Source organism: Geospiza fortis, unplaced genomic scaffold (assembly GCF_000277835.1).
Source record: "Geospiza fortis unplaced genomic scaffold, GeoFor_1.0 scaffold112, whole genome shotgun sequence".
In the NCBI taxonomy this organism is placed as follows: Eukaryota; Metazoa; Chordata; class Aves; order Passeriformes; family Thraupidae; genus Geospiza; species Geospiza fortis.
This window is the reverse complement of record NW_005054298.1, coordinates 20,847,168-20,872,886: the sequence shown is the minus strand read 5'-3', so window position 1 is coordinate 20,872,886 and position 25,719 is coordinate 20,847,168. Positions and strand designations below refer to the sequence as shown.

The following is a 25,719-nucleotide window of genomic DNA, read 5'->3' as shown; positions in this document are numbered from 1 at the left end:
AAAATAGCTGGATTTTGCATGTAGGAGATCAGATGATGGGATCCTAGAATAGCAGACATTTTACATATATTTATTTTTGCCTTTCTAGTCTTTAGCAGAAATATTTTCCTATTTCAGATTCATTTGGGGCAGCACCATTTAAAATGAGGTGCTGTAAGGAAATTTACGGTACAGTTATTCTTCTTTTCACTTTATACTGAATACTAAATGTAATGCAATGTTAAAATGTTTGTCTTACTGTTAAAAATAGGTTTAATACAAGTGCCAATGTTTTTGGGTTTTTTGACAGTATAATTCAGCATTGCTTGTTTATATTTTTTGAGGTTCACACCCTGGTAGTGAGGGGAATAATGGATAATATCTACCTGTAAAGTGACTGAGTCAAGAAATCGTCAAATACCTGCCAGAAAAAAATGAGATTTGTAGATGTGTTCTAACTGTATAAACATTTTTACAAGTGTATTATTATAAATCAAGTTCATTGTGTTGACTTGTTTTCCCAGTTTAAAGACCTTGGGTGCATAGCAGAAAAGAGAGAAGATGAGGTTTGTTGAACAACTAGAGGGCAGTGATGGGGCCTGCAGAAAAGTCAGAATTGAACACATTTGGCTGCACTCCCACCCTTTCCTGCCCCTTGCTCCTGCATGCAGCAGTCTCTCGGTGCCATGGCTTGTGAGCACAGTGACCTACATAGGAGTCAGGCTTTAAAATTGTAATAAGTCTGCTTCTTCCAGAGACATGTTTTGTAATCTGTCTGGTGACGCAGTTATCTAATTTGAATGTGTGCCAGCAATTCTGTGAGGCAGGCAAGTACAGAGCAGTGCTGAAGGATTGCTCCCGTGGTCCTTTTCAGGCTGTTTACAGAAACCAAAAGCTTCCAGAGTTTGAGAGTGAGCTTTACAGGGCAGAGATGCTGCTCTATGTTTGCAAGCATTAGCACATTTTTATGGTACTGCATTAATAATCACATGCAAATACAAACTTAAAAAAAAAAGAAAGAAAAAGACAGTAGAAGATTGGCCCAGGAGCCTCTGCAGGGTCAGTGATACACATAGGAGCTGTGTACCCTATTTGGGTGCCTGCAATTCATGGAGTGTTTTTACCAACCGTTCTTTCCATGCTTGGGGTGGAAAATAATTTTGGTAAATATTTCTTGGATTTCTGAACTTAGATGACAATTAGATTTTATCAGATGTGTGGCTAGCCAGACCCTGCACAGCTGGGAGGAGGTAATGGAATTTGGAAGAGCACTTGTGTTTAACCATTTTGCAATTGGATTTGGTTTATTGCTTTCAGAATTTAGTAGAATATTTCACTCTCTGAACCTATTTTGAACACATTAGGAAATGTTTTAAAGGGCAGCTGGCTTCCCTGATTTGGTTTCAAGTATGTCCACAAAACATTTATCACTTTAAACGATAGCAAAAACTCTTCCTTTGAAAGGACTTCTTTTCTCTTTCTAGGAAGGCTGTACTAGCTCCTTTCCCAACAGGCTCACCAAGCAAGCTGTGTAAAGTGAAGTGGCTCCTGTGGCCGCTAAAGAAAACAACTGAACCAGACAGGCATTTGCTGAGAGCTCAACCTGGAGTTTGTGCCAGAGTGAGTACACAAGCATTACCGAGAAGCTTCTTTCTTCTGTCAGACATCAGAATTGTTTTCTTTTCTGACCACAGGCAGGGGGTGCTTGGAGCGTGCCAGAAGCCGTGAGTTAGACAACATTGGATAGCTATGGCAGCGTGTGCTCTTGGAGAAGGCTCCGTGAGGGCAAAGCTGACGCGGGGGAGGCAGGGTAAATGTCACTGCATTTGCTGAAGCTGAAGTCAGGGCTACTTTCCAGCCAGGAAGCTCACATTTCACCTCTGCAGTGCGCTGCCATTGCAGCACTGGCTGGTTTTCACCATCAGCTAATAACTTTCTGCATTGCAGGTCTGCACCCATGCAACTTTGTTGCTTTTATATTTTCTTCTCGTAAGAGAAAATTTCAGAACTTCATGTGAGGCACGCAGTTCTAGAAAATAGCTTTCTTTTACAGCTGGAACCAGCAGGGGTTTTTCTTATGCTGCAAGGGAAGAGTTTTACAGATTCCATAAGGACCCTCATCTCCAGGCTGTGCAGTGAAGGGAAAGGTGGTATCTCTTGATAACATGCATTGTCAGAAAGAGCTCGCCCAGAGGTCTCCTTCCTGTTTCTGATGATAGAAAGATTTGTATCATGTGTGAAGTGACTGTGAAATCCAAACCCAGATGATGAAAAGAAACCCTAATTTTTAGCAGTTCAGAGGAACACTAAGAAGCATTTTACTAATTTATGTATTCTGTGTCTCATCATCTATGAAAATCTGGATGAAAGGAAAATGAGTGTCACATCTCAAGACATTGTGCTGCTGTAGTGTAGGTGTCCAGATGCTGATGTGCCCAGACAACCGTGTAACCAGGTGTGGAACTTTTGGCCTGTAAAACTGTCATCATGAAGAGGAAACATATGGAAGACTGCCCTTTAAAATTCTGAGGGAGCACTGGTGTGTTTCTGAACTGATGCCATAAAATAAAAGTATCCACTAACAAGCACAGTTTGTAGCTTACTTGTCCTAGTATTTAATACTGCAGAATCTGGAAATGTTTCATACTTCCAAATACCAAGCTTCTGCTCCAGTTATTGTTGTGGATTTGAAGGTCTAACTTTGGGGCTACAATTCTGGAGGTGTGGGGAGATACTAAAGCAATGGAAATATATCCTGTGGGGAGCCCGCAGTAACTGTGGTCAGGGCAGAAATCTGATCTTACTGGTGTAGTTTTGAAGTAAAGATAAGTAATCTTCAAGACCTAGCTGAAAATGTAAGTAGTTATGTAACTGAATACTAAAATTTCTTGTAATTATACTGTTTGTTTCCTTGGTAGTTGTGTTTTAATACTCTTAACATACAATAATGAAATAATAGAATTAAAAAAAAAAAAAAAAGTGAGACATTGAAGGTTCCCATTACTACTACTTCTTTTCATAGGTTTCCTGCCCTGATAAAATATTGAACAGTTTGTGAGGTCAGCTTTTTAGCTTCTGAATGTTGCTGTGAGTTTGTGAGGTCAATGTAGCTGCTACCCAAGGGGGTATTTACTGGGGGGTTAATTAAAAGAAACTGGGCCAGGTCACCCTGAATGTCCAAGTAATTAACAATAAATCTTGTTAACCTGAAGTTACTGTATCTCAATACCTTATAGTTGTCATGGAAAAAAATCCAGCAACAACTAGTGTCTTTCATTATCTCAGCCTAACATCATTTTTATAAAATCTACTATTACATACTTACTGATGTGTTTATCAATGTGTCACATAGAACTGTGATGAATCATTGCAACTACTCCTATTAGACAAAATAATTTAATGAGGCACATCTGTTAAAGCTGGTTTTGATTTTTTTTAATTCTGCCTATTTGCTTTCTTAGAAAATAACTTTAGTAAATCTGCAGAATATTTTCCTTTAATTAATTCAAAATAGATGTGGAAGAAAATTATCTTTCAGATATATTCCCTTTTGCTTCAAAACTAATTTTTAATAGCCTTCATTTTAACAAAGGGAAATTACTTTATGTACTTCAGAGGGGTATGCTGCATGTTCTTCCACGAGTTTCAGACAAAAACTTTGTGCATGGGTGTAATGGAAGAATGTAGCATACTCAACCTTTGGGCCAATTTTTACCTTGGAGCACCAGGAAATTAGTAATTAGTTATCTTTCACTTAAAAGGAGGGGGAAAGGATGTGTCTATCTCATGGTGTTATGTGCCATTTCCTCAACATTCTCTTTGGAGGGAAAATCCCTGAAGTGTGAATCTGGCTTAAAAATACCAGCTGTGGCTCAGACAGATAAGAGTTGAATATGACGTTATTCCATATTTTTATGGAGTGTTCACAGTCATAGCATAAACATGTGCTTGTAAAATAGTCTTAATACTGCAGATCTAAATCTGTAATCTCAAATAATAATGCAATAACTGCTTTCTATCCCACTGAACAGTTTTGGTTTAAGAAGTCTTACTTAAAATTAAGCTACCATTAGAAACATCTTCATTCTTTGTGTACTTGGTACTGTATTACAACTTGCCAAAAGAGGTTTAAGGAAAAGTCACTTTGATTATTCAGAGAGTACACAAGAGGAAGAACAGTAGGCTTTTGTTTTGCGAATTTTAGGTAAAAAAGAATAATTGAACCACAGGGTGATTCCTCTCTACCTGACACGTTTTTTTCTTGTTTTTTTTTTCTTCATAATTGTTGACATTCATTTATTTCTTCTACTGGTTTTCTTAAACAACTTGGTGTCCTAAATTGTGCTGCGCCTTATACAATTAGTTTGAGTGTGTCAGTGGCTTTCCAAGCTCTTAAGATGTCATCAAACAGTGTTTTATGGATGGTAATTTCTGTGTATAGAGCAGTGCCTTGGAGTTTGGGTTCCAGAGACCAATGGTTTTCAATATTGCAAGGTTTTATTTTCTTCTCACCAAAATGAAATTTTGGCTAGATGAGTTTGTGATGCCTGAAGGTTCGTAAACTCCTCTTGTGCTTTCCTTTGTCACAGGGCCACATTAATTTTGGGAATAGAGATTCCGGTGTCAAGACAATAAACACTAGTATTTACCTATTAAGTAAAAATGTATCCAGTCTCATTAAGGTATTCAAAATTTCACTACAGGCCAGATTTTTCTTAACTTTTTCTGCTCTGATCTCTTACTTGGCTGTGGTTTTCAGTACAATTACAAGAAAATATAGATAGGGAGGTTTTTTGTTTCATTTGGAAATAAAAACTAGACTGAAATAAGCAAAATTCTCCCAGAGAAAGTCTGACTATTAAAAAAATTAATCCCTCTTATCAGTTTTTTACATTTTTATGTTATTTTTCATTTTGTGTACTCTGTCCTGTAGATCTGGTGTGATAGTTGTCTACTTTAATTACTGCCTCTTCAGAAAGGTGAGTGTTTGTAGAGTCTAAAGTGTCATTTTCCTTACAGCCATAGGTAGCTGTGATAGGAAGAGGATGAAAGTAGGGTGTTTCCAAATTAGCAGTGTAAGTGTGCGCCCTTACAGTCTGCAGTTACTGTGACAGAGTGCCAGGTGTAAAGGTACAAAATTCAGAGGATCTGAGGATCCTTTCCAAAAGCTCATCATTATTCAAACACAGACTAAGCAGGTATGGAAACAGTGGAGTGCTCAAGGTAGATAAAGTATAACAGCGGTTGCTGCTGTTTCTGTTCTTCTGGGTTCTTTCCTCAGATAGTCTCAACAGCCCACGTCTCTGGGTTAGCAATATTTTTCTAATTAAATAGAATTTCAAAGACAAATGCCACTCTCTTAATGCCAAAATTTGTCACAGACAGGATTTCTTACAATAGACAGACAGACCAAAGAGAAGAAAGGTTAGCTGCTGCAGCAATCTTTAAGCTCTGTAAACAGCAGAGTGCCTCAACTCCCACTGGCTTTGCAAATGTTAAGGCTATTCAGCAGCTGTAAAATTTACTAAAAGTCTCAGACCTAAGCCTGGGAACCACTCAGGAGTGACAGTATGTTACAGATTTCTTACCAGTGTATGGCTTAAAAATGCTGGGTTTGTACTTTGATCCATAGTCATCCCTGTGAAGTGCCAGTCCCACAGGTATTCAGCTGTTTGACTGGTCCCGTTTACTAACTTCACACAGCCAAACTAAAATCATCTTTGGCACATCAAACTATGTTCCCAGTCCCTCCTTTTCAATCTTTTTAAATGTATGATGATACATTAAGGCCCAGTTTTTCAAGCATGTTTTTTTAACCTTTTTTTTAACCTTCTTTGAGAAGACAGTCAGTTTTCTGACTAATAGTGTAGGATCATGTTCCACTGTGCTGGTATTCTCCAAAATCCATGTGCTCCAGATGTAGAGTTCCTCAACAGGAATGTGACTCAAGCTTGCTTCTTGAGCTCAGAACAAAAAAGCAGAGAAATAAATATTTTTCTAGGGAAACTGCAATGTCTACAGTAATTTAAAGTAGTCTTCAGAAGACATTTTATAGAGTTAAGAATCCACAGATTCCCAGAGAAATTACAGAGGATCCAGACTTCTGGGACTTGTGAACTTAATTGTATTTGCTCTTTCCTAGATATTTGATCTCTTCCCATGCATCTCATGTGCCTTGCCCATGATAATTTTGTTTTGTGTTTAGTGCTCTGCTGAAGAGTGAGCTGAGACCTTCCTGTGATGTGTCCCTTAAATTTAGGTCTCTTCACTAGTAAGAAATTGCTATAAGCAATTGCAGTTGTTTTTAATGACTGTAAGTTTCTTTCCACACTAGGTGATGCAGATGTACCTCCCCTTCTGTGGGATTGCCATATCCAATGCCCAGCTATTTGCAGCTTCAAGGAAGGAATATGACAGAAGCAGGGTAAGTGCAAAATGTACAGCGGACCAACATCAAACTTTAGTCTTTTGTTCCTGCAGGTTCCAGCTATGCATATGTGTTTGCTAAGCAGACAGTTCTATTTCAAAACTATATTTTCAAAAGATCCCTGTTTTGATCAAGGCAGCAAGCAGACAGTGTGGGAGGGAAATCCACTTGTAGTGGTTGGTGGCTGTGGTTTCCTGATGTCAGTTCCGCACCTTGTGGTGCTGAAACAATTGCATTTGTGGCACAGACGGTGCAGGAGAAAGTGTTACTTAGGCAGAGATTCAAGCTCTCATAAAATTCTACTGATCTCAAGCCTTTGCCATTCTGAATTTTTAGTATTTAGTTTATGTGCAAATAATGTGTATATATCTTTATAAAATTAAGCAGGGAAAAAAACCCTATATATGAAGGGTTTTGACAGCATGTCTCCATAGAATACACACTCATGATTGCTGGTGCTGTGCATGCATTAGGACAGGAGGCTCTGAAGTGAAAATAATGCTCTGCTGCCCTGTCATTCCCTTGTCAGAGAGGTCTTCTATTTTTGAAGAAACAAAATGGTAATTTTGAGGGGTTTTTAATAATAGTTGGCTTCTTTTTTATCATCCTTTCTACAATGACAGGGAATTTTTTTTTTTAGCTTGGATCACAGGTCCAGAACTTCAGAGGAAATACCTCTGGTAGTACTGAACCTGCTATTCCTTGACAAAATATTAAAAAATCATTTCAATTTTGTTGCCATAGTCATTAAGAACTTTCTTTGAATGAAGATTTCAATGGATCACTCATATAAAATCCATCCCAGATATGACACCTCCTTTGCAATGCTCCATGTATTTATTAATTCTACAACCAATACAAGAGTTTTCTGTCCTTGTATATAGGCTTTACTGGAAGTAGTGAATGACCTCTTTGAGGAACAGACTGACTTAGAGAAAATTGTCAAGAAAATTATGCACCGGGCCCAGACCCTCCTGAAGTGTGAGCGGTGCTCAGTGTTACTTCTGGAAGACATTGAATCACCAGTAAGTAGAGTTGAATGTCATGTGTAAGCACAGCAGGTGTTTTTCAGGGTGTCTCTATTCCAGCAGACTCATACTGTGATAGCAGTAAGTTTTTACATTGAGCAGGTGAAATGGAAAAATGGAAATCCAACTTTCAGAATAATTGAAGTATTTCTGGTTTTTTGCAATTATTCTGTCTACTTGACCCATGAATAATTATTTCATTGCAGAGCTCTGTTGAACAGATGGATGTAAACGGTATGAAAGTATTTGACAACTTTGACAGGGACTTTCACTGGGACTTTGCAGTACTGATATTCATAGGGTATGAGAGCCTCTTAAAAATGTTTGAAGTTTTTATGAGTATTGTTATTAGTAATAAATTAAGTGGCTGCCTTTATATTGGTAGCTCCCTCCCTATCTTGTTTTCAGGCAATTCAATTTAAGCTACTCTCCTTTCCACTGATTTGAGAAGTAGTTGAAGGATAAAACATTGTTTGTAATATCTCTTTTTCCCTACCCAATTATTATTTTTGTATTCACTGATTCTGCAGTTAATTATTTGTTGCTAGGCTTTGACTAGTCAGAGACAGAATCGTAAATTTGTTTGTATGGCAAAAAAAATCCCCATTCTTTTCCTTGGAGGAAAGATACGATTCACATTTCATTTCACTTAATAAAAATTAAGAACTTTCAATTGAGTATGCCCTAAATTATACCAGCTTTCCTAAAAGCAAGATCAAAGTTTTTATTTCACTTATGTTCTCTACTATAGAATTTTAATGTTTCTAATTTATTTTCTCTTTCTAGATTCCCCTAGCCACCCCCTCCCCAATTTTATAATTGAAATATATAGTTCTACTACATTCTTATGAAATGTCACTGTGTTTATAATATGAGTTTTATTTTTCACAGAAATGTCCATTGTGTTAGGAAGTTGTGGGTGGCAGTTCATTTTTCTGCTCTTGGTACTATTTCTGCCTTTGAGCTTGGAGGGACTTTTCCCATACCACAGGCAATGAGTTCTTATTCCTCTAGACAAAATTGTGAAATGTGGACAAAAATCTTAAACTTTTTCTAGATGGTCATAAATCTTAGGTTAATGTGGGGTAGGAGAATAACATCTTACCACCCACTTGGTAATTTTTACAAGTGGCCAAACAGTTATTTTCCTGACTTTCTCCTGTTTTGGAGGGTTAACATATATATCAAAATAAGTCTCCTTAGAGTAACTCAATGTCTAACCATGTCTAAAATACTGTCACTTGTACATTGTGCAGAAAGCTTTTATGATTCAGAAACGAAGTGAAGATGGGAACACATCCAAAAATAAGGCCTCTGTTCTGTGTCACTTTTTGCCACTCCTAAGATGTTTCACTTATGTGTTCCTGACACATATGTTCAAGTGTGATTGGTTGCAGTTAGTAATGCAAAGCTGCCTTTCTGTTTATTTTCCTATATTAAAAAAGTGAAGTTTGAGTAAAGCTCCATAATATATGTCCCAAAAGCCTTTAAAGGGAAGTATATATGCTGGTGGAAAAGAGTTTTCTGAGGGAATCTGAAGATATAATTTGATTTGATATTGATTTTTAGGGAACTGTGCACAGCATGTATTTTAAACATGAATTCTCCATTGAGAGAATACAAATTTGTACTTCTATCCTAAGACTATTGGATAAAATTACAGTTTAAGCAGAAGAACCTTACATTACTGATTTCTTAGATGTTTATTTATCTTAATAACAATCTTAAGTCACTTGTTTTGTGACAGGTGGTGAAATTTACAAAATCTTTCGAATTGTTATCTCCAAAATGCAGTGCTGATACTGACAACAGGTTAGTGCTCATGTCTTCTGTGGTTGTGGGTAATTACATTTTTCACAGAGTTTTCAGGTCTAATTGGTCAAGATTTTATTTTCTTACGGAACTTTGTGTAAATTTGATTGAAGAGTGTGAGCCTACATTTTTTACTCAGACAAGACACCTGCCTGCTTCAAATGGAGGCTTGCTTGAATGAATATATGTGCCTATATTTTTTTATATATGTATGTTTGTGTGTGTATACATGCACTAATGTTGTATCAGTGTCTCAGGTAAGAAACCAGGGGAAAACTGATTTTTTATGGTTGAACTCATTGATAACATGAAATTGTTGTTTTGCTTGATTAATATAGAAGTAAAAATTATAAAATTATTTTAGATTGTTGATCTCTTACAAAATTGTTTTGTACAATTGTGTTGAGAGGTTTCCAGTAAAATTTTATTTCTGCTGTTGTCAAATTGGAAAGCCTAGAAACCGCAGAGCATATGTATTTCCTAGAAACTGTGTTCCTGTGACTAAATCTTGTTTGGGAGCCCAGTCAAAATGGAAGTATATGTTTTGCTGAGTAGGATCTGTAAACACTTATAAAGGGCCAATTTTAAGTAGCAAAAGAAAGATTTTTGTTCATGTGAGGTTGTTATATCAATCCCTGCAAGGTTACACCACTGGTAGCAGTTCACATAAAATGTCCTATATACCAAATGAGGGGATGAGGATTCAGGGCTATTGTGAGAACATTTCTTCCATCTTCCAGGGCTCAGTGTTTATCACACAGGTTTTATGCAGATTAATTCATACTGATTTTGAAGGAGAATTTTCCATATCAAATGGCTGTCATGGTGATAAACCTTTTCATGGATTGATTTTGCATCATTAGAAATGGGTAGTTTAGAAAATTTCTAAGATGTGCAAGCTCACATCAGAGTCCAGGGCCACACAGAAATACGGGTAGAAGCTATCTCCTTTCCATGTCCTGGCATGGAAATGGTGAAGCAAATGGAAGACAAGCAATAAAAAATAGGAAGATTTAAATATGATTAAATAATCTGTTGATTCATCTGGGAATCACACGTTGCTTCTGACAAAAAGTTCTAGAGTAGCAGTTGGTCTTTCCTAGGGGGTGAAAATATATTTCTTTTATTCAGGGACAGGAGTATGAATCAAGGAATGTGGTTGTTATTCCTGTTTTTCTCAAACTTGATCTGTAGCCAGATTAGTCAAAACAATGTAGAGTGGTATCAAGATAACCAAGCTGGCTCATTTCTTGTTACCATAGTTATATTAGCATGTTGCCACAGCAGTTTGTAGTAGCCTGCTCTGCTTGTAGTCAAGTCAAGAATATTTTAACTTTATTACAAGACATGAATGAATACATAACCTGGTAGCTAGTCTTCATAAGATTCATAAAGGTATACATCTGTGCATTTTAACATAAAGATGTATCACTTTTTCTGTAATTATTTTTTCCTGTGGAGAGTGAAGTTGCTTTTACAAAGACCAAGGTTAGACTGGCAGATATGATGTCACATTTGGATCTAGCACAGGCACAGCTTGAGTTATTGGCACTATTGTGAAAAAATAAAGGTTATTTAGGATACAGAACAATGCCGCGAGCCCTTGACATTTGAGCATTTTCCTAGTGAGTTTTGCCCTTTTCATTCTGCATTCTGCAGCTGTAACTGACGTCAAGTCATGAGACTTTTCATGTGGGGAAAAAAATGGCAAGACGAGTTTCTTCATCATTACAGCAGTTAAGAAAAACATTATTTCTTTGAAATTTTAGTTGAAATCCAAAGATATTTCAGGCTGAGAACAGTTCTCATTATGTTTTATCTAAATGAGAAAGAAGGTCCTAAGACAATATTTCATGCATGCCCCAATATACTTTCTCACAGTTTTAGAAGTTGGCTTTTCTTTTGCCTCCATAAATCTGCAACATAGCAACTCACCTGTTAAATACCTAAATATCATAATAAATATTCATACTTATTTTCTTTGCTGTTGTTTGTAAAGAAATGTCTTGCAAGGCCACACTTGCCTTTTTTTGTTCAGTTTCCAAGTTTTCATCACACACCACAGTCAAGTTTCTTTATTATCCATACTGGCACACTGATGCTCTTGTTTTTTGCAGTGGTTTTCTTCTTGAAGTACAAGTTTGCCAAGTCTCCTAAATTTTCTCTCTCTTTGAAAAAATATTACATAAATGTTAGAATCCTTGGGGGCTCAGTTCTGGTATGATCTAGATGAAGATGAGCCTGATGGAATGTGCTGTGGAGTGTGCCTTTCCTGCACAGAAGCAGCAGTTTTGGCAGATCAGATTACATTTTAGCGTGAGATGACAGCTCTCTAACCTGGGTACCAGTAGTAGCGGACAAGTCTCCTGCCTGGGCCAGAGTATGAGTTGTGTGGGCAAAAATATCTGTGCTCCTTCCCACTTGGGCTGGTACAGAGGAAGGGCTGAAATCCCTCAACTGTTTTACTGTCCCTGGGATGATATGCCTGTCTTCTGGAGTATGGGTGTAGAGTGCTTGTTAGGAATGGAGAGATCATAATAGAACCTGCTTTTAAAACTTACTTATGAATGTTACCTTGTTTCTTTTAGTTGAATTAGTTTGCTGCTTAAAATGCTTGACACCCATATGCAGTCCTGATGTATGTGTCTAATATGATAATATCATTCAGATAAGTTATGGACTGCAAACTATGCATTCGAAATTAGATCCTTATCCTTAAAGATTTTTTGGTTCTGAAGTATTTGAACTAAATTAAATTATGAATTAAATGTTAAATTATAAATGTGATTTTTTTACTTAGCTTAAAACCCATTATATTTATGTAAAGGTCTCTGTCAAAGTGTACACATAACATTTATTACAGTCATTCAAAATTCTTATCCCAAATGAAAGTGGATTCCTCTAGATTTCTGTAAATCATTATTATTTTTACTTATAGCCTTTTAAGAATATTAAGTTTTCTTTTAGATGAGTGACATAGTTGAATTAGTCTCCAGAAAATCAATGCAGTCAACAAAAACCAATCCTTTCACTTTGATTGAGTCTTTCAAGGATTTCACTGTTCATCCTGTTTTCATTCATAAGGAATGCTTCAAAGCCTCAAACTATTGTATTCTACACAGCTTCTTAGTAACTTTTTTCTAAGTAATGGTTCTCAGGTGTTAAAAATTTACCAGTTTTCTTTTTAAAACTAAGACAACAGGCATTTTTAAATTATTCAGTCATGAGTAGCCAGACATTGCCAATGTCAAGAACCTGCCTGAAATAAGTCAAAGAGAACTTTCCTGCTGATTAGGTGAAGAATTTAAGGTCTGCTAAACACTGAGTTTTCTGAGAAGCTGCAGTGGAGTGTGGTGAGTTGAGGCCATCATTTTAGTGTCTTATGCTCATTTAGTGATAGCTCTCTAGCCTCTCAGTAACTGTGGCAGAAACTCAACCAGGAAAAAAAAAAGGAAACCTTCATGCCTTGTGTGACTACTTGGATCTACCTGCTGCAATATAATTGCAGTATTGATTTAAGACATATTCAATGATCCCTTCTTCAGCCATTCAGATATGGCGTTTCAGATGCCAAAATTTTTTAAAAAGTCATTTTTACAGGAAAATTACTGAAAATAAAAATTGAAAATATCACAGGTTATTAGATTAATTTAAAAATGCTTAGAAGTATATATTTTCAGGTAACTCTACAGAAAATATTTTTTAGAACTGGTTGCTTTTCATGAGCAGTCCTGTATCCTACAGAAACTTAGAACACAGTCCACTGTTGATTCATAGGTAAAATCTATCAAATATTTTATTTACTTGAGACACCAATGCTGTTTTCAATAGAAAGAGTTATGTAAAGGAGAGAATTTTTGACGTACCATTTCAATAATACCAAATTATTGTTCTATAGTTAATTTTTGGTAACCATTAATAATTGTGAATGGTTCTGCTGTTCCTATTAATGTGCATGTAAGACATGCTGGACTTGCAATTAACATTGACTGTATTCTTTTCTTCCCTTGCCTTGCATTTTGATAGTTTCAAAGACAGCGTGGAAAAATCATCTTATTCAGACTGGCTAATAAACAACAGCATTGCTGAACTCGTCGCTTCCACAGGTCTCCCAGTGAACATCAGTGATGCCTATCAGGATCCCCGCTTTGATGCTGAGGTGGGAGATTTTTACAAATGGAATTAATTAGATATTACTTTTGAGCATCACGACTAACAGAAAAATTTTGGTTTTATATTCAAGTGGCTGTGAGACACGAATATTTATTGAATTATTTTTTCTATTGTAAGTTGTCCTTCTGGTCTTCTATGGTTTTATACTGCAAACACAGATCACTGAATTAGTGTATGACTTTGAGCAGTTTGTCCATGATTCGTTTGTTTTTTTTTTTTGTTTGTAAGTGATTCCCCTACCAATTGCCTTGATACTTATGCAAACTGATTTTTATTGCTGAAAATTTATTGGCGTTCAGTGTTAGCAGCACCAGTGTTGTTAGCTGTTGGGGTGACTGGGGCTGTGCACAGACAGAATGTGAGCAGAGCTGGTATCCAGACAGACAACTGTTGTTTGTGATCTAACTTAGCCAACCAACAGCTTAATTTGCTCAAATACACACTGGATTGGGTACTTCTTCAAGATACATTCACTCCCAATACAAGTTGTTTGTGTATCTTAAGGTATTCATTTCCCGTTAGAAAGGTGTAACTACAGATAAAAATGTAAGTATACTTAACGTCTAAATAAATGTTAGAGGTGCATGGAAGGACAAAATCTTCACTGAATTCTAATCCAGCATTATTGTGGAGGACTTGGCCAGCACTCGGACAGCACATTAATCACAGCCTTGGTCAGAAAGCTTCCTAAAATATATTGCTACAGTAAATGTTCTTGGAAGTGTTTCATGTTGAGAGTTTGCTTGGTTCCAATTTTATTCCACATGTCATTAAAGGGATTATCTCTCAAGCCAGCAGAACTTTTTGAAACAAGAAAAAATAAAAGGGGCCTGCTGTAGAAGTATAAAAGAAAACTGCATTGATGTTAATCTGTTCAGAAGTGCAAGTACAATTAATGCCTGGGGTGTTTAGATATGCTAACTTAAAGCATGCCAGTCCTTGATGTTTGCAATTGTACTTGTATTATATCATCTCCTGAATAATTCAGTTATCTCTTATTTGTTTCACAGTTAGTTCTTTCCAAGTTGGAGGCACTACCCAATATATATAAAGAAAATTATACAAAGGGCAATAATAATTTTCTTTTGATGGGTTCCTATGAAAATTTAATTCTTAAATTCAGTCTTTCTACTCAATTATTTCTACAGACAAGAGTAGTTAGAGGAACATAGTATCCCTTATTACTTAGATAGAATCAAACATGTATTTGTAGTTATAAACAGAAATTCTGTTCTCTGTTTCAGTTAAAAATAATCTCTTATTTTTTTCTCAGAACACTACTTCTCATCTGCAAATGTTGATGCTTAATTTTCAACTCATTCATCAAGAATTTATTGCAAAAATATTTTGCAGTTCATTTCAAGACATACATTTTAATCAACTGTTGCCCCATTCCCATGGATTTTAGGTGGCACTCCACACCAGTTCCAGTGATGAGTTCTGAGTATGTACAAATAGGCAGTAATCTAATTAAAACCTGAGTTATATCTTTTGCTAGCTAGGACATCACAGTGATCCCATCCTGCTTCCCATGTATGAATTAATGCTGGTCTTTTAGATTTCTTCTATTAAACACTGCCTGTAGCAGTGGCAGTTTTAGTAAGAGAACATCTCCTGATCTTCTCTGAGTGGACCCATTCCACTCTCTGATCTCTTTTCTGTTCACATTCTGTTTTCTGTTCACATTTCAATGCAGTGACACTAAGGAATAATGTTACTAATTGTAGAAAAGAGAGAATCAGTGAAATTTGAAATCAATTGTGAAGTTGTATACTGTATTAGCTAGAAAATAATAAATGAGGCAGTAAATTGTCATTGGAACAAAAGGACCATTTATCTCAAATCTAGGGTTTGGCTCCATCCTTACATTTTTTACTAACTTACACTTCTGAACAATTCCCTACTTACTCTCACCTTTCTTCTGAAAATATGTATTTCCTGTAAGCCTCCTTCTACAGCTGCCTTGCTACGTCCAATTTCAGTTGGACAATTGGGAAGGATACTTCTAAGGCAAACTTGTTCAGTGAAAGTTATCTCTACTAATCCACCAGTGTAAGTAATCCAAAATTTGTCTGGATATTGCCTCAATTATAGTTTGTCTTTAGTGCCAAATCAAATAGTGCAAGCTTAACGTGGCAAAGATGCCAATGTTTTTATATTCTTTGGCAATTTTTAGAATAATCCTTTTGACTTTTGGTTACTGTGGATGAAGTTTCAGCAGATTTTTTTTCTGATTCATATGAAATGACATTTATAATGTAAATTTACTCCTTGACATTTCTATTACTATGATTTTAAAAAATGAAAACAGCACCACTAATGGAAGCTCTCATTTCTACATTTTAGGCTGACCAAATTTCTGGCTTTCACATACGATCTGTTCTTTGTGTTCCAATATGGAACAGCACCCACCAAATAATTGGTAAGACTTCCCTCATGGCTGCATAATTTTTGTGCTAATGTAAATTTAGTTTTATCTTTTTAATTCTGTGTTCGTTTACCTTCTTTTTCCCAGCTGAATATTGTTAAGAAGTTACAGTACCTAGGATGCAGGCTAAGTATCCAAGAAGGGATGTTTTGACTTGGATACTTTATGGACTTTTTCAGCTTTCCAGCTGTGTTGTTGTTAAGTTATATATTGTACCCAACTTTAATAAGATGAAAACAGTAAATCTAACCATATTAGTGAAAAATGTTTCATATGCATTGATGATTTCCTTGGGTCTCCTTCTTTAGTACATAGGCAACTGTCTGCAGTCAAGCTAAGTGTTCATTTCCCTCTAAGGATAAACTCTGGGTGCAGTCAGGGAAGATTTGCTGGAGGGGCTTGGCAGTGGTCAGAGTTGCCTGTTGCAGTGGTGGTTGCTGGATCAGGATGTGACAGAGTTTCAGAGGATCTTTGATAGGATTCTTTGCAGCTATGCTACACCAGCAGTTGGCCCTGTGTTATTACCTGCTTTTGGCACAAAAAGGAGTGCTTGTGAATAACAGTGCCAGATTCCTCTGTTAATGCTCCTCAGAACTGACGTCAAAGCAATCACAATTTATACTGGCAGGGCAAGAGTAGGTTCCTGTGCATTGTGGCTGCCAGGGAGAGCTGAGATCAGCAGTGCATTGCTGAAGGCACTTGGTGTCATGCAGGCTCTTTGAACTTCTTTAGCAGAGGTGATGTGGGAGTTGTGCCTTTAAAAACACGTCTTGTTTGTTGTGAACAGTGCCTTATCTTCAAGAATGAGAAATAATTTGAACTCTTGACAGTGGATTACTCTTACAGTATTTTTCTAAGGGCTTATTGTATGTAGCTAAATGAAATAGAAATGTTTGTTGTAGAAATCAGCATTAGTTTGGAAAATGCATTTTTTCATTGGCTCAGTAAATTAATGAACCAGTCATGAGTATAAAAGGGTTTATATACCCAGGATGCTAAACTAACTAAGATTTTAGGAATGAAGGTACTGATTCAGTAAATTGTATTGGTAACTCCAAATTTTTAGGAAAACTTATGTGATTGTGATTGCTGTTAGCAAAGTGATCAAGATCTTTCTCAAATAGATCTTAAACCTTTTGTGAAAAGCACTGTAATTTTAGATTTGCAGTATTATACTTAGAGAGGAAAGAATAACAGCTGAAAGTACTAGTATCAAAACAATCAAATTATTGCACATCTGTGTCTAATTATTTTCAGAATAAATATTTACATTTTGCTTTTCAGTTTGAAATATGTGGTTTACATTTTACCAATGAATAAAACATTCTGCATTGTGCATTAATGAATGAAGATTATAACTCATATTAACTCTTTCTAAAGGGGTAGCTCAAGTGTTGAACAGGCTTGATGGGAAATCCTTTGACGACGCTGACCAGCGACTGTTTGAAGTAAGAGGCATTCTGTTCAGCATTAACATACATTTCAGTAGCATTTGGTATTTCTCAGTAATCTGCTTCAGTCCACTCCAGGGATGGGGGGAGAATAGCTTGTCTATATTTGCAGTTTGACATTAATTCTCAGAAATCCTCACCTAGAAGGTGGCATCCTAATTAAAACAATTTCTGGCATCTAATCTCTCATCTGGAGGCCAGTGACTCACCTGCATTCTTAAAATAACCTGTTTAAACATGATTATTCCTAATATTTCCATGCAATTTCTTTTAATGATTAAGCCAGTGTTCATCTTTGTGCTTGTATTATAACTGATTCATAATTGACTCTCTTTTTTCTCTTTTTAAATTTTAGGCTTTTGTTATTTTTTGTGGCCTGGGTATCAACAACACAATCATGTATGACCAAGTGAAGAAATCCTGGGCAAAACAGTCTGTGGCTCTTGATGTATGTGTACATCTTTGTGAAACCTTTTCTTGCTCCTAACTGTCACATGTAAAGAAGCCCACTATATTTTTAAAAACTATGATTATTTAAGCTTCTCTAACAAAATTCAACAGTGTAGCACAGTGGTCTATTATATACCTGGAGATTTTAAAGATTATCATATTAAAAACAATCTTGGTGAGAAAAAAGCCAGGAGTTTTGAGGATAGCTTAAGAAATTTAAATTATTCCTACTATAACAATAATTAAGAGCAGTTTGAATGAAATTTCAGATCTCTCAAAAAAAGCGTTATGCAAGACTGATTAATCTTAAAACATTGCTCTGAGGAAAGGGTAACATCACTAAGATATTGGTATTGCTTTAAATTTCACATGTGATAAGGGAAGAAAATAATCTAGTTATCTCTGATGTGTGCACCTTTTACCTGTGTAACTCCTTTGAGTTTCTCCAGTACTCACCATTACAATACGAATTACAAAAATAACATTGGCCCGAATGAGATATGAAATTCTTTCTATTAAAAGAAAAATCAAACCCAACTGAATTACTGTAAAGAGGCTTTTTTTTCCTTTGCTTTAGGGTCTGAGATATTAATCTGCATAGTGGGGTGGCATCCTGTGCTGCACACAGGTCTGTTAAGACTTTCTAAAGTCAGTAAGGCTGTTGGTGTTAGAAATCCTAAGCACAAGCGGCTTTCTTTATTATTTGTATATATCTACCCACGTAGGAGGAAAAGTTAAAAGCTTACCTTCTCAGGCCTCCTGCAAGATCCCTTATACTTTACATGTCATAGTCATGGATAAGTCTTCATATGTCCCAGGTATTTGTGCAATATGACACCTAAGAATGAGTGCTCCTCCTGACGAGAAAAGCAAGCAGAGCTAGATGTCACACACAGATATACAAGGATGAAATTTCACATAGAAGTTTATTTGCTACTGAAATAAAAGAAAATTAAATATCTTTTGGTTTAAAATACAGCTTCTTTGTTTCATCTAAAAAAGACTAATAACCGTATAGCTTACATGGAGAGTATAGACTTGATAAATAGCCATTAATCTTTAAGTAATTCTTTCTATAAATGGACAACAGCTCTTGATAATATTTGCATAAAGTGATGGAAGATGCAGGAGAAAAGTACTGAACACTAGAATGGTATGAGATGAAGGACTGTGGATTTTCACTAATAGAACACTTCATTAGTATTTATGTATTTAGCTATAATGCCAATAAATGGCACTTGAAAATTACATTGATATCGGATGTAAAATAAATGAACTTGTTATATATCATAATAAGATTCTTATCCACATACACTCATACAGGTTTTCATATAGTATTCTGATAAGACTGACTAATACATAGAAGAGCAAAACATAAATAAATTATCAGGAAAGCTTGCCATGATTCAAACCCAGGCTAAATACTTTTTTTATACTAAGGACACAAAATTTGCAAATTTATTTAAAGATTACAATAATAAATACTTAGGAAGACTCTTAAAATCTAGAGGGATATAATGAATACAGATCAAGGAGAATTTTGTTGTTAAGTGTAATCTGTCATAGCATAAGATATAATTTGACTAATCTTACCAGTTTCTGGGAGAAGTTGCAGTATGGTCGGACAGAAAAATAGATACTATTTGAGAAAGGGCATGATGTACAGAACAAATGAGTTTATGATTTTTATTTATTCTTTTATAGTGCAGGAATGAATTCCTGTTACTGTAAAAGCTGGCATCTCTAAAACTGGTAAGAGTAAAAAATGTCTTGGGACTTAGTGCCACAAGGTGTTGCAAATCAACAGCCGGTGAGACAGAAGTTTAGGTGTTTGTATGAATAACAGAGACATTCATAGATGAAAATTATTTCCAAGTGAGAAGCCTGTATCAAAGCTGTAGTACATCAGCAGGTCAGGTGTTGCAGTGGGGGGAAGGACCTGTCCTTGCTGGGAGTGCTCTGGCTCTGGTCCTTCATGGACCAGCAGCTCATCCCATGTGCAGCCAGACTGTGGTGGGTCAAGAACACAGGATGGCTCTTGCACCTTCTGCAGTGCTTGCTCAGTGTCAGCATCACCCCACAAGGACAGCACTTACTGCATATAAATGGATGCATACTAGGAGGTAATAAGAGCAGGTGTGCAGTACTTTGTACATTTTATTTGATGCTGCTCTCTGCAGAATGGTATTGAAGAGAATGTCAGACACAGCACAGAGGTGCTGATACTTGGATGCAGCAATATGACACTAGTATAGGCAGTAAAGCTTTTCAGTATAGCAAAAGGCATTATTAAAAGTCCATAAATCCACTGTTATTTTTACATTAAATTATTTCTCTTTTGATTGCAGAACTTCAGGAGAACAATGTAGGAATCCTTATAATATTAAATTACTTACTGTTCATTATTCCCTATAAAATTCCCTGCAGTATAACTGCCAAATGTATGCCTGATAACCTGTAATTAGCTATTACATGCTGTCGATCAGAATAGAATTATCACACAAACGCTAATAAAATTTGCTTTAAACGTAACTGATTAGATTGCAGTACTGAGCCCTGATATTGCTACTTGACAAGCGTACAAAAATGGTTTTTATCTTTTGTTCTGGGGCAGGTGTTGTCTTATCATGCAACATGTTCGAAGGCAGAAGTTGATAAATTCAAGGTAAGATTTAAGGTTTTATATACTAATTTCTGAAACTATAACTGTAAATTAATATTTGTCTAGATTATCTGAGAGAAGTTTTACATCATAAGCAAAAAATCCTAATTAAAAATTATTTACAATGTATATACATATAAGGCTGTTAAGCAGGGAAAGTGGAAAGTTTATTTCAGAGATAAAGAGCTGCAGTGGACAGCAGCAAAGTCCCATTGTCCCAGCACCAGCTACTAGAACTGCATGTCAGTGTGGGTTTGGTGGCCTCCTCAGCAGAAACCATCACAGGGAAGTCATACCACGTAGAAGATGAGAGGGAGACTAGAGGAAAAGAGAGGAACTCGAGACTTTACATGCTTATAGCTTGGAAGCTGCCCTGTGTTTACTAAAAAAGTGGAGCATTCACTATCCAGATTGCGCATAGGCTCAGAAGGCTGGACAGGAAGGTGAGGGAACTTCTAACTCCTGTAAGCATCCTTGGCAGAATGTGAAAGTGATGTGCTCTGAGTGTAGCATTGGTAGGGATCAATAATTACATGTTGTCACTGAATCCTGCCTTGCCATGGGCTAGAAAGTGGGGGGAACAGTGCCCTTGATCTTTCATCACTGCCAGCACTCCCGTGCTGCTTTTGTGACAGACTGTTTGTCTTTTCCTGCTTGAGGAGGCACTTGGGAAATTTGGTGATGCTTCCCTTGGCTATGAGGAGGCAATGCTGGCAGAGGGCTCCTCAAAGCTCCCATGGGAGGCTCCCATGGTGGGTATCACTGCTGGTCTTCTGGACACACAATGCATCAGAGGCTGTTGTGAGGTCTGGGAAGGAGATCTGGACTGCTGTGACCCCACATTGCTGGCACTCCCTGCTCTGGAGATCTGGGATCTGTCTAGCTGAAAAATAGCTGTTGGGTGCTTATTTTGAGACTTGGCTGTCAGGCTGCAACCTGCTTTCTGCACCCCAGAGATGGCTGTGGTGAAAGGGGGCACACACAGCTGGCATAGAGCTGATCCTGCTGAGTGATATGGGCTGAGGAAGGGCAGCTCTTGCTAGTTAATGAGTTTGTAGATTATTGCCCAGATGATGGCTGTGCCTGGTATCTGTATTGATACCTGGTGATAAGGGTGTAATATTCTCCCTCCACTGTAGTTACTGGTACAATTACCCACACTTGAGTATGCTGAAGATGAGATTATTGAAGTATTGCCGAAATCAGCATGCTTGAAGATCATCCAGCACTACAGGAAGTACTTTTGTGTGTGCAGTAAGTTGTATTTAGTGTTTAGCAAAAAGAACCAAACACTGTTAAGAAAGAGGAAAGAAAAGGGTAAAGGATCATCAGTTTTCTTTTGTTTTGCTTTTGTATTTCCATTTACCTTAGAATACACATCTGTAATATAATTTCTATGACTCTCAGGATTCCACCAGTATCTTTGTACATACTAGAGGGCCATACTTGATTTCTGTCAGCCATTGAAAGACAACTCTCCTTCATAGCCTCTGTAGTTGAAATAACAGCCTGCTATATGTTACTCTTTCGACTCAGATGCTCATGTGATGAGAAGCTATTCTACTTGTTTTCCCAGGTGACTTCATGACAAAGAAAAGTCTTTTCATTATCCATTTACCTTGAAGGCATGCAACTATCCATTTAATGGCTAATAATAAGGTAAAAGGAAATGAAAAGCATTTATTCAATAATAATTCCAAAAGACATGTGTCATATAAAGAACATAGATGAGAAAATAAGGAACATAACCAAGTTATGCCTAAAGCAAGTTAGGCTTTTTTTCAGTAGAATTGTCTCTTCTCTATGTCTACATCCAGTTGTCTCACTTTCAACTCCTGACAAAATTTCTCTGAAGTAATTTTTGTTAATGCACCACTGTATGTAAAAAACCCCAAAAGAACAAAAGCCCAGAGACAACCAGCATGTCCTGTGGGCCTGTGACACAGAGATCATCCCAGAGAGGGCCATCCATCTGTAGGATGAAATTGCTCCCATCTCCCTGCTTACAAGCTGGCCTCCCTGCTGAAGTCTCCCAAGGCATCCTACCCTGAAATCACTGCTCTTTTCCCTGTTTGTTATATAGTTATATTTTGTTTAAGCCCTTTGTTATATTAGGATCATCTTCTAGACTTGACTGGCTAATAAACCATCCCTCCCTCTAGGGGTGTTTGGGGCTAAATGTGTCCCCTCTCTCTGTGGTGATTCATTGGCAGGTGTCAGAGCAAATGTCTGTTACGATTCACCCGATGTCCTGGTGCAGTCAGAGCAGAGGCACACACACGACAGAAACATTGAAATGAGAGTAATGCCAGGAGATCACTATTGGCTCCTGACTGACACAACACCCAGCAGTAATTAATGACTTTGCAATGACAATACATTGGATTTGACAACTTCTCAACACATTATCCCAAACATATTGTAACTGGATCCCAGGATCTTGGAAATAATTACATACTCTTGTAGTATAAGATTTTCTTTCCCTCTTTGTAATCTCATTTTTTATAGTTTTCATAAAATGTTTTCCATTAATTTTTATTTGCTCAGGATCTTGAGAATATTCTGATAAAAAGTGAAAAATTTCAAGTGTACTTTAAGTTTATTTTTCCTCTGGCTTTTACCAGTGAATTATTTTATTGCATTATAGAAAGCCCAGCAAGAGTAGCTAAAGTTGATTTTTTAATCAGGAATTTTTTTATCAGGAAAGTTGAAATTTCATCAGGAATTTCTTAGTGTTAGTGGATGAATTCACAAACACACAAATTCACAAATATACCCATCTTTTTAATAATTAGGCATAATCACTGTGACCAGGTTCTGTAAAATAAATAACATTTATTTCTGTTTCTTGTCATCCCATCTAAGAATTAGTGAAGAAAACCCCACCTTAATAAGAAACCCTTAAGATATTAAACCTTTCTCCAGATGTTTATCTGGGGAAAAGTGCAAAGCGCTATTGGTGGTGGAGCTGGAAAAGGGAAGTTCACAGTATAGAAAAATAAAACATGAGTGTATGAAAATAGACCATATCATACAACTGGATACTAAATATTTTTAGATGTTTTTAAATTTTCAGGTTTAGATTATTATAGCTTCAAAAAAGATTTAAATTAAATATACTGTTAAATTCACACAAACAGCATAATTTTTTTTAGGTTTTCTGATATGTGCCACATTACTGTGGTTTCTGATACCATTCTTCCAGGTACAGGAAGCAAAACTAAACTCTACTTTTCATGGGCATTTGCAAGTAAAACAAAAAAACACCACCTAGAGTGCAATTTTTTCTGAAAATGTCTGAAGTTTTCAGCCTGGTTTATCACAATGCTTCTCCTCTCTTGCATCTACATAACTATGCTAAATTCAAACTGAATTTTGGCAGGATAAGCTAAAGCAATGCACCATTGAATCATACCCATATCAATATTAATTTTATTAATTAATGCATAAGGACTTAGAAGAAGTTAGAAATAGCTATGATTTTTAAAACTGTGGCAACTTACTTCTCCCTTGTATTTTAGACTTAAAGGACTATTCTGTCATTTCTGTTGTGTCCTACTGCTAGTGCTATAAACATTTGTGTCATTGGAATAGACAAGGCACTTGAGATCTGATTAATCTGAGATTGAAGCTATTCTGTAGCAGCCTATAGCAAGGCTGTGCCAGGTCTTTTTCTTACTGAAATTCAGGTTCTGCAAGCCTAAATATAGTTATGTGTTAGACAAATATAGATACATGTGTAAAGAACGGAGAATTGTGTACAGGACAGGATATTTATAGCAAGAGTTACCGATTTATGAGACAGTAACAAACAAGTCCTGTGACTTAGCAAGCGGCCCCACAAACACACAGCACCTTTAAATTTCACCAATGTAGTTTCCAAAGAGAATATGTAAACACTGTCCTATTATGGGAAATGTACAAGAAGCTATTTTTAAGAAGCAAGCCTAATTGCGCAGCTGTCAATGGCATAAGCCAGATCAATATTTAATGACTATGATGTATTATTTATCGCCCTGGGAGAGATTCCCTTTTTTAGGTCAAACAGCACACAGGAGAGATACACAATGGAAAATAATGTATCACCTGCTTTGCAGAATCGTCAATTCAAAATGTAGCATGAATAACAATTTCTGCATTTCTCAGTTTTGTAACCTGACGTGTGGCTATTTAAGATCTACCTTCATAGATAGGGAGGCTTTTGTGTCTTTCTTAAAAACACTCCTTTAACTACAGAATGATGAAAAGAGTTTAACCAAAAAAAAAGAAACAACTTTTAGGACTGCTACTGTATATGACAACATAAATGGTTGAATCCATGAAAGATGATGGATCTATGTGAATTTGATACTTGGAGTGAGTTATGTATGATTTAACATTTGTTATTCATGCCTTATGCACCCTTAAATGTATAATGATGGGCAGCACAATGAGAACAAATGAAATTTTTGTACTGGTTTTATCTTTAATATTTGAAACAATAGGGAAAGCATTCCTTGGCTATGTTATTCTCTGCTGTGATATCATCTGTCAATTTAGAACTACTTTAATTACTTTATAAGCATGTAATTAAGTAATTTTTAGTAGTTTAAAATAATTACTTCATAGTCTTCCTCAGTAACTAAACTTCAGAAAGGCAGTCTGGCCTTGGTTTTGGAGCATGTATGAAACATTGCCAGAGAATACAGGGGGTTATGCATTGTTGCTTTTTTATGGCACTGCGGTGTCAATCAGTTTGGTACCCTGTGTTTCCCTTCCTGTGTGAGAAACACGAAGCTCTTCACACGCTGCAGGATTGGCCAGATTGGCCTCCAAGGCTGCTCACACTCAATTCCCTTTGGCTGGCACTGAGCTTTTCCCTAGTGCTATTCCAGCTGCTCAGGTTCCACTGAGAATAGCAACAACAGGAAAAAAACTAAAGAAAAAATTTGAGGGTAACCAGGGCTGAAGTGTTAATATTGAATTGTGTTCCCTTTTCCCCTTTTGAGAAAGGTACATGATCACAACATGTAAAACACAGCTAATTTCTCTCCTTTTCCACATCCACTGCCCACGCAAGACAAGAACTAAAGCACTGTTAAGAGTTTCATAGTTCATCAAACCAAGGTCTTCTTTGTATTACGTTATTTAGTATGCTTTGACATGTCCCCATGTCTTCAGTTGTCATGGAAACAAGAAGTCAAGAACACATTTGCAATGTGTTACACTGAAAATTATAAACAATGATAAAATAAAATACTGAGTGTTTATACTAGATTCTGAAATGTGAGGCTGTCATCTGCCTTCAGACAAGTGCTCTGTAGTTCCAT

The 25,719-nt window shown here is 36.6% G+C and overlaps 1 protein-coding gene across 1 annotated transcript in view; it reads left to right on the top strand.

Annotated features, from left to right (window-relative positions):
* Window positions 1-1,505: 1,505 nt before the first annotated feature.
* PDE11A (phosphodiesterase 11A) overlaps window positions 1,506-25,719 on the top strand; it is a 68,900-nt gene continuing 44,686 nt past the window's right edge. Inside the window, exons 1-9 of the mRNA XM_031056781.1 lie at window positions 1,506-1,599; window positions 6,314-6,403; window positions 7,291-7,431; window positions 9,182-9,246; window positions 13,273-13,405; window positions 15,766-15,841; window positions 17,228-17,295; window positions 17,654-17,746; window positions 20,363-20,413. Coding sequence (XP_030912641.1) covers window positions 6,317-6,403; window positions 7,291-7,431; window positions 9,182-9,246; window positions 13,273-13,405; window positions 15,766-15,841; window positions 17,228-17,295; window positions 17,654-17,746; window positions 20,363-20,413 — 714 coding nt within the window. The 5' untranslated portion in view covers window positions 1,506-1,599; window positions 6,314-6,316. The remainder of the gene's footprint in view (window positions 1,600-6,313; window positions 6,404-7,290; window positions 7,432-9,181; window positions 9,247-13,272; window positions 13,406-15,765; window positions 15,842-17,227; window positions 17,296-17,653; window positions 17,747-20,362; window positions 20,414-25,719) is intronic.